We start from the raw sequence: 20,535 nt of genomic DNA, 5'->3' as shown, positions 1-20,535 counted from the left end.
ACCATGACCATGAGCAACAATGAGGACAGGTCTACCAGGGCTCTGTCGAGGTTATAGGGACATGTTGGCAGAAGTTTGAGTCAGGGGATATTTTGTGACAAAACCTCTGTCAACAGATTGTGGCCAGACCACAAAAGTGCACCAAAAGAACAATCTGCTCTATTGACAGAGAGCAGCTGGACTGCCCGGCCACTCTATTGGCAAAATAGCCACCTGCAAGCACAGCAGACAGGGTTGTGTGGTGTACCATCCTGTCAACAGAAGGCCCCCTGGAACATCCAGACTGGCATTTTGTCAACGGATTTCTGTTGACAGTAGCATTCTTCCTCGTGGTGAGCAGGGCATGGCTGTCGACAAAAGTGCTGCGTTCTGTCAACTTACTGTCAACAGAACGCCCTTGGAGTCTGGATGCTCCATAGGTTTTGTAAACAAAATGGATATTTTGCTGTAGAATCCCTCTATTCTAGACAGAGCCTAGTGGAGAAAGTTGCAATGAGAACTGTGAAGCTGGAATTGACATATTTTAGATCGACTTTCCCTGCCATCCCCATAGCGAGAAGTTGTCAGGAAACTCTCCTATTGGTTTCCCTTACTCCTTGTGACTGTGAAGTGTATTGGTGTTAATGGGAATGTCCTGAAGGTTTGATTTAGTGCATTAGAGGAGGTTTTGGAGTTAATTGATAAGCTGAATAGTAACAAGTCTCCAGGACCAGACGGCATTCACCCAAGGGTTCTGAAAGAACTCAAATGTGAAATTGCGGAGTTATTAACAGTGGTTTGTAACCTATCCTTTAAATCCACTTTGGTACCAAATGACTGGAAGACGGCCAATATAACACCAATATTTAAAAAAGGCTCTAGAGGAGATCCTGGCAATTATAGACCGATAAGTTTAACATCAGTACCAGGCAAATTAGTAGAAACACTAGTAAAGAGTAAAATTGCAAGGCACATAGAAGAGCATGAATTGTTGGGCAAAAGTCAGCATGGTTTCTGCAGAGGGAAGTCGTGTCTGTCTAATCTATTAGAATTCTTTGAAGGGGTTAATAAACATGCGGACAAGGGGCACCCAGTGGACATAATATACCTAGATTTCCAGAAAGCCTTTGACACGGTCCCACACCAAAGGCTTTTATGTAAATTAGGTGGTCATGGGATAGGAGGAAAGGTCCTTTCATGGATCGGGAATTGGTTAAAAGACAGAAAACAAAGGGTTGGAATAAATGGTAAATTTTCACAATGGAGGGGGGTAACTAGTGGTGTTCCCCAGGGCTCAGTCCTGGGACCGATCCTGTTCAACTTGTTCATCAATGATCTAGAAAATGAGGTAAGCAGTGAGGTGGCAAAGTTTGCAGATGACACCAAGTTGTTCAGGACAGTCAAAAGCAAAAGGGATTGTGAAGAACTACAAAAAGATCTCAGCAAACTGAGTGATTGGGCAGCAAAATGGCAAATGAAATTTAATGTGGGTAAGTGTAAGGTAATGCATGTTGGAAAAAATAACCCAAATTACACGTACTACATGATGGGGTCAAATTTAGCTACGACGGATCAGGAAAGGGATCTTGGAGTTATAGTGGATAGTTCTCTGAAGACATCCACGCAGTGTGCAGCGGCAGTTAGTAAGGCAAATAGGATGTTAGGAATTATTAAAAAAGGGATCGATAATAAGACAAAAGATATCATACTTCCCCTATATAAAACTATGGTACGCCCACATCTCGAGTACTGCGTGCAGATGTGGTCTCCTCACCTCAAAAAAGATATATTGGCATTAGAAAAGGTTCAGAAAAGGGCGACTAAGATGATTAGGGGCTTGGAAAGGGTCCCATATGGGGAGAGGCTAGAGAGACTGGGACTTTTCAGTTTGGAAAAAAGGCGATTGAGGGGCGATATGATAGAGGTATATAAAATCATGAATGGTGTGGAGAAAGTGAATATAGAAAAATTATTTACCTTTTCCCATAATACAAGAACTAGGGGACACCAAATGAAATTGATGGGTAGTAGGTTCAAAACTAATAAAAGGAAATTTTTCTTCACACAGCGCACAGTCAACCTGTGGAACTCCTTGCCCGAGGAGGCTGTGAAGGCCAGGACTCTATTAGGGTTTAAAAAAGAGCTTGATAAATTTTTGCAGGTTAGGTCCATAAATGGCTATTAGCCAGGGATAAAGTATGGTGCCCTAGCCTTCATAACAAGGGCAGGAGATGGATGGCAGGAGATAAATCACTTGATCATTGTCTTCTGTTCTCCTTCTCTGGGGCACCTGGCATTGGCCACCGTCGGCAGATGGGATGCTGGGCTTGATGGACCTTTGGTCTGACCCAGTATGGCCATTCTTATGTTCTTATGTTCTTATGCCTACTACACGCACTAATTCAGACACTGGAAGATCAACCTTCAGATAAGCGACCTTCCTGTAAGTATACGCAGGCCCGGAGCCATGGTCAATATACTCAGATCAAATCAATACAAGTGTAGACATTGTATTACTTACGTTTACTCTACAGGTCCTCCACCAACAGTGACACAATGCTTGACACTGACTGCCCTGGTTATAATTGTTAACTACCCGGCTTTTTTTCTCATTTTGCATCTTCATGAGCACACCTCAAGCCGCTTTCAATTATTATGGAAAATTGTCTATTTGACCATGCTGGCCACATGCTTCAGATGTGCTCTGGCCTGAAATAGATAGGAGTTATTAGACCACCTCCGTCTGTGGAGAGAAGACACTGAAAGCACAGCTATGGGCCAGCCATAGAAATGTGGCCATTTGTAGGAGAGTGTATGGAGAAGAGGTATGCAGGAGTCAACCCAGTGCTATGTGAAATCAAAAGAACTACATTAAGCATATCATTAGGCTTGGGAAGCCAATAAAGTAGCCAATGCCAAGCTGTAGACCTGCCACTTTAATAAAGAGTTGCACACCATACTTAAGGAAGACCCAACCACCCAACCCCCTACTACGGATACTTCCAAGCGGCCTGACTCACAGGATCCTGGCATAAACAGTAAGATGGTGAATAAAGATGCTGAAACCTTTTGTAGACCAACAGGTTCAACAATGCAAAGGTCATCCCTCTTTTGCTGTCCAAGGAGAATGGTAACATACCAGCTGCTTAAATGCACCCTTCCCTCATCATTCTATGTAGTATCAGTGGCCCTGCTATTCCACCATGAAGGACAATCACAGCTTTACATAAATTGATCCATGAGAGTCACAGCTGGTGTATGTGTAGGAAATGGATGTTCTTTCCTCTTCTTTAGGCTGTGTCCTAGAGGCATTAAGGTTTTAATTTTCTTACTGCTAATGCTTGTGTTTGGAAAATAATTCATCTTTATTACTTTGTAACAGCTACTGCATAAAGCCCAGAGGCAGTGGCATAGTACTTCATGACTACAGGCGCTGACCTTCAAAAGTGCCAGAGGGTGCCTAATTCCCAGCTCTGTCCCAGGTCTTTCCCCACACTCCACTCCTTCCCCCAAGACCACACCCATTCTGCCTCTTCCTGCCCCTGCTCTGCCCTCGCCCCCACCTCTTCCCACGCAGCTTGACCCAGCTCCCTTGAAGGTTTGGAGTCCTTGCTCCTCCTCTTCAGTGCCCCCGGAATGCTGTGACATGTGGGGCGGGACAGAATGTACTGATTCACAGCTCCTGCCAGTGAGTGGGAAGCTGATGGGGAGGCAGCCAGTGGGTGCGCAGCACTACCAATTTTCCCCCATAGGTGCTCCGGAGCTGGCACCTATGATTGTGACACAACCCATAGGACCAGTAACAAACACAGTGTAATAATCTTAATACTGGTGAAGTGTTGGAGAAAGGAAATGTTATTAGTTCTATTTACAGATGATACAGAAAGCTTAGATGACATGGGAAATTGGCAACAACCAGGAATTACACACAGGTCTTGTACTATAACAAGAGCATTCTTGACTATATATTGTATTCCTTCTTCTAAAAGTCTCTCTGCTGCCCTAAATCTAAATTAATACCAAAATAGCTAAACAGTGCAATTTTAAAAATCTTGTACATTTCCAATCTCCCCATCTCACACACTCACATGCTCTCTGTGTGGAAGGCACAGTGAGATCATTAATCTTGATTCATCTAAATATTTGAGGGGAACCTGTATTGGTGCTGTTCCTGGCTGAGTCTTGTTTTAAGCCTGTGATTTGGGTTTTCTTTACTTTTAGGACAAATGTGTTATATCATACTTATATTATCACACTCACACACCAGTGCCACAAGTTTTTCAAAGCACTCACATTTTACATACTTTAAGACGTTCTCAGAGGCTTAGTCTATAGCCACAAATAACAAGCAAGTCCTGTGGCACCTTAGAGAGTAACGAATTTATTAGGCATGAAGTTTCATCTGAAGAAGTGGGTTTTACCCACAAAAGCTCCTGACCTAATAAATTTGGTAGTTTCCAAGGAGCCACAGGACTGCTGTTATTTGTTAAGAAGTTCTGTTACTTTCATGTACTGTTTAGTTACATGGATGCAATGTTTTTTTAAAGGGGAAGACAAAAACACATACTTGCCCCAATGCCTTATTCATTTGAAGGCAGAGTTTAACATCGCTCCCCCTCTCCATTTTCTCCGATTTGTGTGTTTCAGTAAGAAAAGGGGAATGGTCTATGAATGGTCAGGGAGGGCTCTGAGCATTTGATTAAATGGGCTGAAGCAGGGCAGCCCAATAGCCCCTAAGTGGTCTGCCCTACCTCAGTCTTTATCTTTGCAAAACAAAGCAAGCAGTCCTGTAGCATCTTAAAGACTAACCATTTTATTTATTAGCTAACGAGCTTTCATGGGAAAGACCCACTTCTTCACATTCTGGAGCAGAAGAGAGAGAACTGAAAAATCAGCTACATATCCCCCCCTTACTTTTTATGTTTAGCAGATTCCTCAGTTTTGCTCCAGAATGTGAAGAAGTGGGTCTTTCCCATGAAAGCTCATCTCCTAATAAATAAAATGGTGAGTCTTTAAGGTGCTACAGGACTGCTTGTTTGTTTCACTAGACCCTAAGGCAGACTAGCTAGGAACTCCTAACTTGAAGGCTTGAGGCTCCATATCCTGACTGGTGTAGCCGGGGAGAGGGAGGGTGGACAGAGCGCCTAGCCCCTGCGGTGCGGGGCTCCTGTGCGTGACTGGTGTGTGCGGCGGGGGAGGGCACAGACAGCCTGACCCCTCCTGTGTGGAGCTCCTATACCTACTGGGGGAGGCGCCCGGCCCCTGCAGTGCGGAGTTCCTGTGTCTGACTGGCAGAGGAGGCTCTCGGCCCTGGCTCGGGGCAGGTGTGAGCCGCGACCGACTAGCAGCATCGGAAGCCGCGGCGGCGACGACAGGTCCCGAACACCCTATGTCCTATCGCCTAGGCTGTGCGTCCGTCCCTCTCCGCCAGCCAATCAGCGGACCGCACCTTGGGAGGCGGTTGCCACGGTTACTATGTAACCACGCTCCTGCCGGGCTGGTGGAGCTCCGCGCGCAGAGAGCTGAGCTGTGAGAGCCGCCCCGTCCGGGACACCGGCACTGAGCCCGCGCCGCCATGTCTTCCTTCATCCAGCCCCGCAAGGGCAAGAGGCACAGCGTCGTCGTCAGCGAGTGAGTGCGCCGTGGCGGGGGGCCAGAGTCGGCCCGGGCTCTAGAGGACACGTGGCAGGCCCGGGGTCTGCCGCCTCCACCAGCCCGGCGGCTCCAGCAGCTTTCGGGCTCGTGGTGGTCTCCGCTAATGCTGGTGGGCTGAGCTGCCGCCGCCCGCTGTACCTATGCACTGAGGTTTCGTTGGGTGCCATCCATGGCCTTGGTTCAGCGGAGCTATCGCCTGGCTGGTGTACAGGGCACGTTTCGGGTGCACCCATCCCTGCACTGCCGCTGCCAAGCAGCCCTCTGTGCACTTGTCACCTTCCACATAAACATGGCAGGCCCCATGCCCAGTAAGCTGAGTGCTTGGGTGGCTGCCCAGAAGAGAGTCAGGTGCTGCGCAGCTGATTGGTAGCCTGCCCCACAGCTGGCAGCACAGGTTTTCTATCCACGCCTCGAACACACATTAACATTTATTCTGCACATAGGTGGAGAAAATTGAGAAACAGAACATTCATCCCAGGGCATTTCAGTGGATTCACAGCTCCCTTCTGAAGGAAGGAAATGGTAGGAGTCCTAATTTTACTGTTGGAGAAAAGAAAACAACAGATATAGGATTCCCCCCAAACTCAGAAAGAAAATCTGTGCTAGAGCTGAGAACTGAATCCTAGTCCTACATTTTTAGGGTGACCATCTTTTCTTAAAAGGATAACAGGACAAAGCCTTCCCCTATGAGTAACTGGTTCAAGGCTTCCTTGCCTCCTGCCCATCCTGCACCCTCCCACATTCAGGGCCGCTTGAGCCCCCCTCTACTCTCCCTGCATCCTGTCTGCATGGGTCCAGTCAGATTTCTCTCTTCCCACAGCACCTGAAGTTCCTCTCCCCACCCCATTGCCTATTTAAGTGTGGGCTGCTCCTCTTGGGGCTCCCCCTGCCAGTGTTCTCAATATTTTCCATCCATGGGCACAATACATTTTATTATGTGTACCAAGGCATGTGCACTTGTGCACCACAACAGAAACACATGCTGTGAGCTATGGGAGGCTGTGGCTGCGAGCGATAAAAATTCCCAGTTCTGTCAAAAAAAGTCAGAACAGCCAGGACAAGGCCTAAAAAAGGGAATGTCCCAGCCAAACCAAGATGTATAGTCATCGTTTGTTTTACTCCAACGACTGTCCTTCTTAGTTCTTCATTTCCACACCAGTTGCCTTTTACCAAACGTAGACCCATAAGTAGACAAGAAGGCTAGTGTTTTTTCTATTCTACTAGTTTACACTTAAATGTGTCTGTATTTTGAGGTTGATATATTGTAATAGAAATCCACAACTTCACTACAGCTCTATATCGTTGATTATCTGTTAGTCTATATAAACTTCTTAATAGTATTTTGTTTGGTTGAAATAGGACATCAAAGCCAGAAATGAATACGAAGAGGACATCCATTTCTTTTACTGGTAGCCAAAGACGAATGAGCTACCTTAGTGGTTTCAATCCAAATAGAGTGGGATCATTGAGCCGAAGAAGCTTGCTGATGACTTCTGATGGCAAAACCGTGGATAAGGGGTCTCTCATTGGTAGCAGGCATATAATTCAGGTAATAAACTTTGCAACACCAAATATTTCTAATTATGTTTAGTTGTTCATTTTAAAAGTTGTATGGAAAGAGACACAGATGGAAAGCAGGGGGAAAAGAGGACAGTTGCCAAGCAGCTGTGAATTTGTTGCTCTCTGAATGTGACAAGGAGAAATGGTTTAGGAAGACGGGAAGCCACTGTGCATGTGCGAGAAGGCAAGAAAACCAGTTGGAAAGGATTATGTTTAAAAAAAACTGTCTTTGTTGGTTTTTTGCTGGGAAGCCCAGAGACCTAGGCTGTGTCTACACGAGCCCCCTCCTTTTGGAAGGGGCATGTTAATGAGCGAGTTTGAAAGATACTAATGAGGCGCTGCCATGAATATACAGCGCCTCATTAGCATAATGACAGCTGTGGCGATTCAAAAGTGCGGCTTTCGAATTGCACACCGCCCGTGGAGATGGGGATCTTTCAAAAGGACACCCCAATCTTCAAAAGCCCATTCTTCCTAATACCAGATAGGAAGAAGGGGCTTTCGAAGACTGGGTGGATCAACAGAGTGATCTGTTTTAGTGTGTGGCCGTGATCTGTCTACAGAAGTTTTGTCAGAAGATATCTTCCGACAGTATCTTCTGTCGACAGATGGGTGTAGTGTAAATGTAGCCTTAGATAACTGCAGGTTTCATTTGTGTTAATCTGCAGCCTTTCACAAACACCTGTGAATTGTCCTAATTAAACAAAAAATGGAAAAGAAAACATTTTGAAATAACTTTTTTAATTTTGTAATAAGAATGCTTTGAATTATAGAGCTTTTCTCCAGTATTGTGAAGACAATTTACAAATGGTAACTGCCTCCAATCATTCACTGGGGGGAAGTATTATCTCCATTTTATAAATGGGAAACTAGGGTTGGGAGATCTAAGAGATTTACAGTGGTGCACAATAACTCACTTCAGTAGCCAAGGAATATATAGATTTATTGAAGAGTGAAACAGACTTTCTCCACTACTTGCTTGTATTGGTCTGAAAAATCAGCAATTTAGATCAACAGTCATAGTCTTAAATTGAAAATAACCAGTGTTTAAATCCATGAGATATTGACATAGAGAAGAAATCCCCATATAAAGTATCCAGAAAAATTTATTTAGAAACCTTACAATCCACTTACAGTATATTTTCTTGCAGAAGAAAGATTTTTTTTGGGGGGAGGGTTAATAAAAAGTAATAATTAATATTAATAATTGTCATAATATTAGCACTAAGAACCAGCTAGCATCTGATTTATACCAGCTTTTGCCAGAATGTAGGTCTCTAGATTTCTTCATCACGAGGGTTAGTGTAAAGCAGCTCAGCCTGAAAAGTCAGTAATGGTGACCAGGGAGTAGGTGTGGCTCAAGTAGCCCAGTGTTCATAGTTTCTCAGCATATTCCTGAAACAACCTCCACTGTGCGCAAACAGCATTTACTCTCTCAATGCTGCTGGCACAGAGAGGTTTCATTGCTTCTCCCTATGTCAGCTATTAGGATGAATGTCATATGTAGCTCAAAAGCTTGTCTTTTTCACCAACAGAAGTTCCTAATAAGATATTACTTCACCCACCTTGCATAGTTACGTATAATTTTCATTTGATTAGAGAACATAAGGTAATTTTTCTTATGTTATTTAAATATTCAGATTTTTGATGACCAAGGGAAGGATGTAACACCCCGTCCACTCTATCGTGCAGAACCAAGTGCTCCGATGCATAGGCAAAGCAAAATCTTAACAGCACAGGATTTCTCTGGAGCCACTTCATCTGATTTTCTGTCTTCCTTATCCATGCATCAGACATCTGGAGTTAATGCCAGTTTAGTAGGTCCATTCTCAAGGTATGTTGTTGCACTCCTTGGGTCACATCCTGGCCAAAACTATGCATGGTTCGAGAACGGTTGTGCATATAAGTACCAGGAATAATTTGAGGTTTGGGTTCCCCTCTCTGGTCAAATTACTTTAAGGCCTCTCCCAGTTCCTGATCATTTTGTGTCAGCTAGCTTAGGTGGTTCCCTGATTAGCATGCTTTTTTTTGTGGATCCCATTCTTAAGCACCTAAATCTCCTTATGTATTGTATAGATAGCCTATGCATTTCATTCAGGGCTGTTAGGTGTTGCAATGCTGAGACTCAGTCAGCTTTATGGATCTACCTCACAGTTGCCATGGCAGCATTGTATGAATTTGTGTTTGCACTTTTGTCATTTTAAATTTTTGGGAATAATAACCAGTAAAATAGAATCTATAATTTCTGAGTTACATCTTCCTTAGCCTATTTTCCTATACTGCTTTATGCTCTAGTATATTTTAGGCACACGCACCTTTTGAAGAAAACGAAGCATTCTAAGAAAATGGCTATATACAAATATGCTTAAAAAACAAACAAACAATCTTCATCCTGCCTTTCTTTACACACAGATTATCACTTTTTTCCTTTTAATTCAACACAACATGACAGTTAAGAGTATATGATTTTTAAGATTTTTTTTATCATTTCAAACACATTTCAAAGGATTGATGGGGACAGCACTGAAGACTCTCACCTGGCAACTGTGGGCTCATACTATTGCACAGAGGCTGTGTCTATACTGAGCCCTAGTGCCAACAGCTTGATGCAAATAAGAAGTCTCAAAAATGCAAAATGGTGATTCATTTGCTTATTTGTATGGCTAATGTGCATATTCATGAGGTTAATTTGCATATTTGTGGCAGGAAACCAAGCAGTGCAGATGTGGTTCTTGTGGTTCTGCTGAGAAAGGTTTTTTTTTTTGCTGGCAGAACCACGTCCACATGGCTCGATTTCCTGTGACAAATATGCAAATTAGCCTAATGAATATGCACATTATTCACACAAATATGCAAACACACTGCCATTTTGCATTTTCAAGATTGCTTATTTCCCTCAAATTGTTAGCACCTATGACTCAGTGTAGACACAGCCAGCATGTATCCAGCACCTCTCAGGATTATTTACTATATAAGAACAGATCCCAGATCACATTAAATTCTCCCCCCACATCTTTTCAGTACCACAGAATAAATTTGTTATTTTCTTTCCACTGTCCTTTTTTTTCCCCTTTTTTCTGCAGTGTAAATATTTGTTGTATGCACAATCAGTATATAATGTGACATGGCTCTCCTCATACCAGTACTTTGCTATTTTTGTATTATTTTGAATACTGCCATATCTAGAGTCTCACTTTCTATTTCTGTATGTTTCTTTATTATTAAAGGACATATGGAAGCAGCAGTATTTCTAAATCAACCACATCTACAACTGAGTCTATGGCAGATGAAATAGTAGAACCTGGTTCTAGACGAGACACAGCTACTAGCTTATCTGGTAAAAAAAATATACTTCCGTAATTACAGAGATTCATATTGTTAGCTTTAAAGTAAAATTCTGAAAGACACTGAAGTTAGTAGAAGTTAGTGGATTGGTACTGAGAATCTCTCAAGAAGCTCAGTGCCCATAGTATGCAACTTCTAGTCAACACTATTATTTTTTACAATTAACTTTTCATCTTTTGATCATAAAACAGAAAAATATTTTCATTTTCACATTCTTTGATTTGACAGAGGTACAGGTGAGGCGAGATGAGATAAAAGAACAATTAACAAAAGAAGACATTGATAAGAGAGTGGATATTTACCTCACAGAGACAGAAACTATCTGGCTATTGGACATGCCAACCGTCATGGTGTCTGTAGAATCTGAAGATGCTGAAAAAGTTCAGTATGTATGTGTACAACTGCACATAAACTTTGGTATCCCAAGCCCTAGTCTGCTCAATGCCCTCAATTTCCAATGACTTCTGAGAATTGAAAGGGCTCATGAACATACTGATCAGAGACCTTACTACCTACGTTTCACAACATGACTTTTGTTTAAATGCCATACTGGACTCGCTTCATCTATAAACATGACAAGTTAGTCTCCTTTACGCTGCCTTGCTGACTGAATTTAGACCTTTCAGCTGCTGGGAAAGAGCCAGGGAAAAGGAGGGATGGGTAATATCCAAGAGACAACAAAACCCATGAATATTTCATTTAAAAACATTTCTTTTTACCCATGTAAAATAGGCTTTGAAAAACAAAGGTCATTCTTTAATTAATTTACCAACAGTTGGAGCCATATTATCATCCTAGGAATGGAAGAACGTGAGCAGTTTTTATTCCTTAAAATGCATTTATTATGGAGCAGTGTTATGTAAACACAGGAAAAATAGACTTTTAACCCAAACATTAAGGCTGTGTCTACACTTGCATTCCTCTTTCAAAAGAGGTATGCAAGTAAGGGAACTCAAAAATGCAAATGAGGTGCATATTCGCATATCTGGCACCTCATTTGCATAATCTTATTTCAAAAGAAGAAAACCAGTGTAGACACTGCTCTTTCGAAAGTAAACCCCATCTTCAAAATAATTCTTCTTCCCATAAAAAAAGGGAAGAAGGATTCTTTCGAAGAGGGGGGTCACTTTTGAAAGAGCAGTGTCTACACTGGTTTTCTTCTTTTGAAAGAAGCTATTTCAAAATAAGAATATGCAAATGAGGTGTCAGATATGCAAATCTTCACTTCATTTGCATTTGAGTTCCCTCATTTGCATACCTCTTTCAAAAGAGGAATGCAAGTGTAGACACAGCCAAGGGACACACTCAGGTAAACAATATATGGCATTAGTAACACAGGAAAGAATGTTTGTTGTCTTTTTAAAAAAAAAAAAAAGGCTGTAGAAAGGGGAGACTTGCTTTTCAGACAGTTATTCACTGTACTTAATACTGTTCTTGGAGCATTTTCCAGGTCAGGGGTGAGTAACCTGTGGTCCACAGATCCCCTGGCTGTCTCCCTTCCCCATATTCCTCTTGCGCACCAGAGCCCTGAAGCCCCACACTTTCTATGCCTCCCCTCCCCACACTTTCAGAGCACGCAAATCACCTGATTCATGTTCCATCTCCACTGCTGCCCAAACTGCTCTGATTCAATTCACAATTCATTTGCTGTGAAAGTGTAGGGGGGTGGGGGGAGTTAAGTGCAGCACTCTGCTGCCCCCAGGGTGCAAGAGGCAAGTGGGGGAAAGGAACAGATGGGGAGCTGAGGACTGCAGTTGGAATCCCACTGAGTACTGCATCCCACTGAGGTGAAGGAGGACCACTCAGAGTCTACCCATTCTTTGTGGTTACCTATCCCTGGTTCTAGGTGGTTAGAGAGCCTCCAGGAGTTAGGTTTCCATAAAAACAAAACAAAGAAAGGCAAAAGCAAACAAACAAAACAAAAACCCAAAAATTGTTCTGGGATTTCTGCTTTACTTATAGCAGTTCAAGTTTACTTAAAATAATAAAAAAAAACAAACCCATAAATCCACAAGTTTGTCAAAAGACTCTGGATGTAGGCTTGCTGCATAACTTTTCAGTCAGCAGTTCCTAAACAAATCTATAAGCCATCAAACTGGATAATCCTTACATTTCCCTGAGGTTTCTGTCTATTTCTCCCACTAAGGTAACCCAACTCCTTTTTAAAGTGTAGTATCTAAATAGACTTAGCTGGATCTAATTATCTCCCTTTTTGGCATTTTAGGCTAAATTCACACAGGTACATAGGTGCCTAAATCCCAGACTTAGTGACTAAATCTAAAGTTAGTCACCTAAGTCCCAGTTGTAGTCTCTACCATGATTTACAAACTCCAGCTAAACAAACTTGCATGTAAATTCACAAAGCAAACATTTCATCAGTATCTAAATGTCTGCCTCTGGGCATGCACACTGCTGCCTCAGTGAAGGGCCGTGACTACACTTAGAGAAAACTTTGAAATAGCTACGCTAACAGGCATTTTGAAGAATATGAATGAGGTGCTGAAATGCATATTCAGCGCCTCATTAGCATGCCGCCGGCTGCAACATTTCAAAATTTCTGCTTTTCGCTCCCACGCGGCTCATCCAGACAAGAGTCCTTTTGAAAAGGACACCCATCTGGATGAGCCGAAGGTGTCCAGGTGTCCATCTCCTCCCTAAGTCCTGGAGTGATTTATGAACAAGAGAAGATAGGCTTACCTCTACTGCCTGCACAGCCCCATCTGGTAGGTATGCTCAGTGACTGCCTGTTAGAATAGGTCCCATTCAGAATCTGGCCAGTGGCAGAGCAAGTGGTGGTAGTGTTATCCACCTTATAACAACCCAATGGCTAGAACATTCACCTCTGATGTGAGAAAATTGGGTTTGTCTCCCTCTCTGCCTGCAGGGGAGAAAGAATTTGAAAAGACATCTCCCACCCTTCAAGAGAGCACTCTACCACTGAACTCTGGGATATTATAGTGTGGGGGCTCTCTGAGTCTCAACAGTTGAAACCACCCTCCTATGCATAAATAATTACAAGAGTGAAACCTAGGTCTCCCACAGCCCAGGTGGTGCTCTGACCACTGGGCTCTAAGTTATAATGTGGGTGGTAGCAACATTCTCCTCCTCCTTCTGTCACCATTATGTGTGGAGTTGGGCATCAGCCTGAGCTATTCTCACAAAAAAATACCTTATGTGTCACCTCTTGGCTCCAGGAGAGGAATTCCTGGTTGTGAATTACTAGCAGAAATAACACCAGGCACCTCTCTCTGGGAGGATAAGCATGCATGTCTCTTGCTGGCTTTTATGAATCACAGTCTGAGACGCCCCTCTCTCTCCACTCATTTTATAAAACAACTAAGCAACTAATTCAGGCTCAGAAAAATCACAGGAACTACACTGAGATTCACAGGGTGCCTAAAAGCTTCTTGCGAGTCTGCCCTTCCTCCCTGGCATAAGTTTCTGAACCTTGTCTAAGAGTTACCCCAAAACTCAGAGATTCCTGGCCTTTCCTTAGGAACTCCACTGGGGTTGAGAGTGCCAGGACACCTTACATGAATTCAAAAAGGCTGTCACAATGTGTTTGCATAATTAAGATGAAAGGGCTGGGATCCAGGCTCACATTCGTGACTTGACATGTGAGCAGCTGTTGGCATATTGAACAGCCTATTGCTGATGGACAGCTGCTTATAGTACAGGATGCAGGGAGGACGTAATTCATCCTGGGTCCCAAGTGGCTCTCCAGCCCACAAAATATAAGATCACATCACAGTGTGATCAAAGAATAGAAGTAAAGGAAGCAGCAGGGAATAATTTGACTCTGATTTAATATGTATGTACAGCATATATGGTGTACTGACTGGTGGTGGGAGAGTGACCAAATTATTCATAGATTCGGGCTCAGTATAATCCAGTTCTGCCTTTTTAATACTAAAACTCAAAGAACTAAAAAGACATTTCCTCTTTACTCTTTCTGCAGTCATTATTAGAGACTAGACATATAGATTAATCACTTTCACTTTTGTATTTAGGGAGCATCTAGTTAGCTTCACCCTTGTAGCAGAGATGGGTCAGAGCTATGCCTTTCAGAACTGTAACTGAATTTCTCCAAAGTTAAGAATGTTTGGATCTGATGTTTTGTCTCGTGCGCAGCTCTATATTATTTTCTGACATAAAACCATGTGGCAAAGTTGAGGTAGTAGCCATTGCAAGGGAATATTTGGAGCCAAACAAACCCAGTTTTCACTAAAAGAGACAGAAGCAGTAGACCTTAGTTGGGAACACCATGTCCTGTTGAAGATGTGGTTTTAATATGAATAGATTTGGGTTTTTTAACATGCATGTGATTTTTCTAAGGGAACAGAACAATATTTACACAGAGCTTTGTAAAAATAGAGTTGGTAACGACTGCTATGTGGAAAGGATGATGCAAACTCTTAACGGAGCACCAAAGAATAAAGAAGTTCAATGTGACAAAATTCTCATGGAGGATAAAGGTAAATTATTATTCAGAAAAATGATAACTAATAACAAATGATACCAAGAAGCTCTTTCCCATTAAATATTTTGTACATATGCTAATTGTTATTAGTGTAGTTCATTAGTTATTAAATTTAGATTACTGATTCCTTATTAAAATTAGATTAAATAAATACCAAACAAATTAAAGACTGACTTTAGGATTTGGTTGAGGCTTTGTTCACGTGCACAAGTAGGCTAGTAAAGAGTTCAGGGAGTAGATCTGTTTGGGAAAGGGTTTTCCTGCCCTACTAAAAATGTTGTGATTTCACATTTTTTCTTGCTCCAGATTCGGATGAAGTCAAAATCTAAAATTTTTGCAATCTGAAAATCTGAACATTTGTTTTGTATCCATCAAAATGTTTTGAAAAGTTGTTTTAAACTGGAAAACTGGAATTTTTATGTAAAGAATGTCAAAATAGAATGTTTTTACATTTCCTAAAACTCACAATAATATCTGAAATGAAAAATTTCTCAATATCTCTTGGCAGTAGGTGGTTTCAGGTCAGACAAACAAACCTTTTTTTTCACACAAATGTTTTGTCAAAAAATTCCTGAGCAGCTCTGGGAGGCAGTCCTTTTCCTGCTTATACATCTACGCAGGAGCCAGACAGAACAAGTATTTGCATTTCTTGAGCATAAGATGGAGGTATGCTAGAGTGGCCTGAAGTGTGCCTCCCAACAAAAATGTAGCAATGGGGAAGGGGTTGCAGCATCAGCAGGACTTCTGTGCCTCTTAGCTTTTAGAAACTGGTGCAGGGAGACACACATTCTGCATCCATTAAAAGGACGTAGTAGTTGCTTCTTCTAAGAGCTCTCCCCTTTTGTATTCCATCCACCAGAGGCAGAGTATCATCATCAGGGCAAAACTTCATCCAAAACTCAAATTAAACATCTCTTAGGCCATGTCTATACTAGCCAAAAACTTCAAAATAGCCATGCAGATGGCTGTTTCGAAGTTTACTAATGAAGCGCTAAAATACATATTCCTTATTCTGCTCATAGGAATAAGGGGACTTCGAAGTAGCCGGGGTCCTTTCAAAAAGGAGCACCATCTGGACGAGCTGCATGGTGACAAGCCGCGTCAATTTCGAAGTGCCGCAGCCGCCCGCATGCTAATGAGGCGCTGAATATGTATTTCAGCGGTTCATTAGTAAACTTCGAAATGGCCATTCGCATAGCTATTTCAAAGTTTTTGGCTAGTGTAGACATAGCCTTAGTGAGGCAAACATATTTTTCCCATTTTGTCTTTAGCTTTTCCAGCGCCTCTGATTTCAGCTTTAGGCAGAGACACCACAATATTGTAGCATAAGAGAAGCTCTTTCACAGACAAGCACAGAAGGTACACTCTTAAAAGACTTCTGCCTCCGTGTTCCAGACAAATTTGGACATTATGCAGGCTTTTAGAAGCTTAACCAAATCTCAGCGCCTACTTTTTGACATTTTCTTTATGAAGAAGGCAATAGAATGACTGTTGGGGAAAGGTATTCTAAATCTTATTTCTTTGATTTATTTAATGCATATAAACTAAATGTAAAGGAATAGTATAGTAGAAAAGGTATAAATGTTCACATACATGTATGCAGATTTAGATACAGAAATAACCTGGGAGCATATTCTCCACTTTATGTGCATCTGTAATTCTGATTATTTGAATTAGTTGGGCTGTGTCTACACTAGCACAAATCTTTGAAATGGCCATTTAGAAGATTATTAATGAGGCGCTGAAATGTATATTCAGTGCCTCATTAGCATGCCGCCGGCCGTGGCTCTTCAAAATTGCTGCATTTCACTGCCACATGGCTTGTCCAGATGGGGTTTCTTTTTGAAAGGAGCCCCACCAACTTCGAAATCCCCTTATTCCTATCTGCTGAGTTCAAAGTTGGCAGGGTCCTTAGGACCTCCATCTGGATGAGCCATGTGGCAGCGAAAGGAAGCAATTTTTAAGAGCCGCGGCTGGCGGCAAGCTAATGAGGCGCTGAATATGCATTTCAGTGCCTCATTAGTAATCTTCAAAATACATGGCGATTTCGAAGATTTGTGCTAGTGTAGACGTAGCCTTGGTGTTTTGAAATGTTGAATACATAAAGACCTACGGGTATATAAGGACTAAGTAATGTTTAATAATAAATAGTAATGTTTAATAGGGGTAGACACACACATTGATGGGAGACCATACAGCCAGACTACATTAGTACATCCATGACAATCACACAGACACTTTTGTTGCAAACTTGTTTGAGACTGTTTCTGTGACATTTTACCACAGAGATTTGACATTTCCTGTTTTAAAAAAACCAACCAACGAACCAACCTGTAATATTTCCCTCAGTTGTAGTGCTTTACAGTAAATATTTAGAAGCACAACATAGTAGAACTTCAGTTATGAACATCTTGGGAATGGAGGTAGTTCATAACTTCAAAATACTAATAAACTATTATGGTAGTTCTATCCAAAGGTTACAACTGAGCACTGATTTAATACAGCTTTGAAACTTGACTATGCAGAAGAAAAATGCTGCTTTCCTTTGTTTTTTAGTAGTTTACATTTAATACTGTGCTGTTTTGTTTCGTGGGGTTTTTTTTTTTGTTTTTTTTTGTCTCTACTGCTGTCTGACTCTATTTCTGGTTACAAAAGAATTGTGTTTGACTGATCAGTTCATAACTCTGGTGTTTATAATTCTGAGGTTCTGTTGTGCTATGGTATTTTGTAATTCATTTTTAGGGATAATGGCCACTTCTTGGGACTTGTATGATTCCTTTAATGCCTTGGAAACAACACTTACACCTTCAGTAACAGAAAGAAGTAGCAGGCCAACAAGTGTGAGTAGCAGTAAATCTAATGTGACCAAAGACCGTGACCGAACCATGTCTACTTGTTCTACAGATAGAGGTAACTTTCCTTTTTAGGTTTAAATTTCTATAGTGTTTCTCTCTTATAGAGTTGGGAATATTATTTATATTGTTTTTTATAAAAATTATATTGAGAACATGTTTAACCTTGTGCTGTTTGAAGTAAAAAAAAGGGAAGGGTTAGGGTGACATGCAGAACCTCAACTCTGTCCCCTTGTGTAAAGGTACTATGATAGCGTTTTGTTACATGGGTCACTACCATGCCTAAAAATAAAATTTCATATTACATTTTCTCTGAAACCTTACGTATACATTGGAGAGTCACGTATGCATACGGGTATGGGGAAATATGGTCACGTACTATTTCTCAGGCTTTGTCTACACTGCTAAGTTTAAAGCATAGCCATGGCAGTGTGGTCATGGGTCTTCCAGTGCTCTAGATGAACCACCTCCACAAGGGGAGTAGCTAACAATGCTGGGAGTCTATTTACAGTGGTGCTTTACAACACTGTAACTTGCTGGGCTGGCACGAGTGCAGGGGATGATTTTTCACACACCAGAGAGACAAAGTTAAAGTGTAGTGAAGGGGCTATAGACAAGACCTCATATAAATATTGTACAAATTTTCTAGTCCTCAGTAATTACTGACCAAAAAACTTCCATGCTCTTTTTTTCCCCAGACATAAATGCTATAATTGTCGACTAGGCTGCAGTCTTGCAGCTCATCCGGGTACTCAATTAACAAAACAAACCCAACTAGACAGGATAGCATTTGTGCTTCCCTTGAACCTGGAACAGCCATCCAAGTTTCTAACCATTTTTCTTCCTAGCTGAGACCTAAATAGGACTCTTAGAAGTCTGTCACTCCTGTGCCTTTAATCAATCAGTTGTTGCTACTGAATGATGTAAAAGCCTCTCTCCTCTGTGGGGTTTATTAACTATGCTGTCTCCTAAGAACTCTTAGCCCATCTTCCCTTCATGACCTGAATACAGCTTTCCAGGCAGAATAATAAGATTGTCACCTTATTTAAAAGGGACACGTCAGATTAAAAACAAAGGTTATCAAATCAAATTTCCTTCATCAGATTATTAATTCCACCTCAGAATATTAAAACTGAAAAAATAAAAAAATCAAGTACTCTCCACCATGTATGCAGTTGTTTTATTGCTTGTCACTCAGCATGGACAATGGAAATTGATAGTCACCTCATTTGTTTTTATGATCATATTATAATTGATTTTACATTCCGAGCCTCATGTTGCAATATCTGAGTTGCAAACACTGCAGGGGAATAGTTAAATCTAAGGAAAAAATGTTTCTTTTAAAACATGCAGGAAAAAAATCTTAGTTTGTTTTTCTCTTTTTAATAATAATGTCACACCCACTTCAACTAGTCAGGGAAACCGATGGGCCAGCAGTGAAAGGGGGGTGGTCCCAAAGCAAAAGCAGGAGACACTTGCCAAGGGACAGTAGGTATCTCCTTCCACTTGGGAATCTCTAGCACTTATTGGCTACCAGGTGAGGAGTGTTGACTGGCCAGCATTCCCCAACCCCTAGGAACTAGCCCAATGCAGGGTCATCTGGAGCCTCTTTTGGTTCCATAACATCCTACATACTCAGACCAGGAATGGGAACCTGGCCTGAAAGAGACTGCTCGTCTATCCCATGACCTATTTAACTCCTATATGCTAAATAAGTCTGCCCTTTGGATATATGGGTCCCATTACTTGGGATGCTTGCACATGCACCCATGGGCAGAATTTAGCCCTAAGAGATTGTAGTATAGGTGTTTTATATTATACTATCATTTGATAGAGTTTTGGAAATAAAAAAAAAATCAAAGAAAAGTTATTTGATGATCATAGCAAGATTGTTGATTTGTTTGTTTGACTTTTGCCTGATAAGCATATTGGATTATGCTACTAAACCTGCTTTTTTCAATATTATCTGTTGGTTTTCCAGAGAGCATAGCTTCAAGTTCTATAATCGACTTGGAAAGTGTTATTCTTGCCAGAATCCATGAAGAAGAGGAAGACCTTTCTGAAGCTATATTAAAATCAGAAAAATTTCAGCAGGATTTATTTTTTATGGAACGGGTTCTAATGGAGAATGTTTTTCAACCCAAACTTGCAGCTTATCGGCAACTTCCTGTTCTTATAGGTATACTTCTCATCAGATAAGTCATTCTCAGTACGAAAGAGCCTGTTTTCCTTACTAACAACAATACTAACTAAAGATGCCTCTACTCTGAATTCTTGGCAGAGGAATTAATTCTGTTATACAGAGACAAAGGTGGGGGAAGGATTTGTGAAACCCAAACTGTGTTTGTTCAGTAATATGTTCCATTTTGTTAACACCTGCTAAACACAGAGCTTTGTGGAAGGTTTGGATAAATGGTTTTTGAACTACCTCATCTTCACTATTAACAGCAGTAAGCTGAGACCTGTTTCCACAGTATTTATCAAGCTAGTTTTTCACATTGTATCTTGGGCCTCCAGAAACAATATGATTTCATAGATAGAGCACTGGATTGGGACTCAAAAGACCTGAGTTTTATTCCTGGTTTTGCCACTAGCCTGCTGGGTGGCCACAGATAAATTACTTCCCTAGTCTGTGTTTGGTTTGTCCCCATTTGATAGAGGGGA

At 41.6% G+C, this 20,535-nt stretch overlaps 1 protein-coding gene across 3 annotated transcripts in view; it reads left to right on the top strand.

Annotated features, from left to right (window-relative positions):
• The first annotated feature begins 5,352 nt into the window (after positions 1–5,352).
• Positions 5,353–20,535, top strand: part of DNAI4 (dynein axonemal intermediate chain 4) — a 29,318-nt gene continuing 14,135 nt past the window's right edge. The window contains exons 1-9 of one of the 3 annotated variants that reach the window (XM_075002338.1): positions 5,527–5,610; positions 6,078–6,156; positions 6,994–7,183; positions 8,835–9,028; positions 10,422–10,531; positions 10,768–10,924; positions 14,875–15,014; positions 17,762–17,929; positions 19,853–20,050. In XM_075002338.1, the coding sequence (XP_074858439.1) occupies positions 7,010–7,183; positions 8,835–9,028; positions 10,422–10,531; positions 10,768–10,924; positions 14,875–15,014; positions 17,762–17,929; positions 19,853–20,050 (1,141 nt within the window). In that variant the 5' untranslated portion in view covers positions 5,527–5,610; positions 6,078–6,156; positions 6,994–7,009. Of the gene's footprint in view, positions 5,611–6,077; positions 6,157–6,993; positions 7,184–8,834; positions 9,029–10,421; positions 10,532–10,767; positions 10,925–14,874; positions 15,015–17,761; positions 17,930–19,852; positions 20,051–20,535 lie in introns of all 3 variants that reach the window. The other 2 variants (XM_075002337.1, XM_075002336.1) reach the window with 2 other exon arrangements.

The sequence above is a fragment of the Carettochelys insculpta genome, chromosome 9 (assembly GCF_033958435.1).
Source record: "Carettochelys insculpta isolate YL-2023 chromosome 9, ASM3395843v1, whole genome shotgun sequence".
In the NCBI taxonomy this organism is placed as follows: domain Eukaryota; kingdom Metazoa; phylum Chordata; order Testudines; family Carettochelyidae; genus Carettochelys; species Carettochelys insculpta.
Note: the sequence above shows the minus strand (reverse complement) of the source record. Positions and strands in the feature narration are given on the sequence as shown.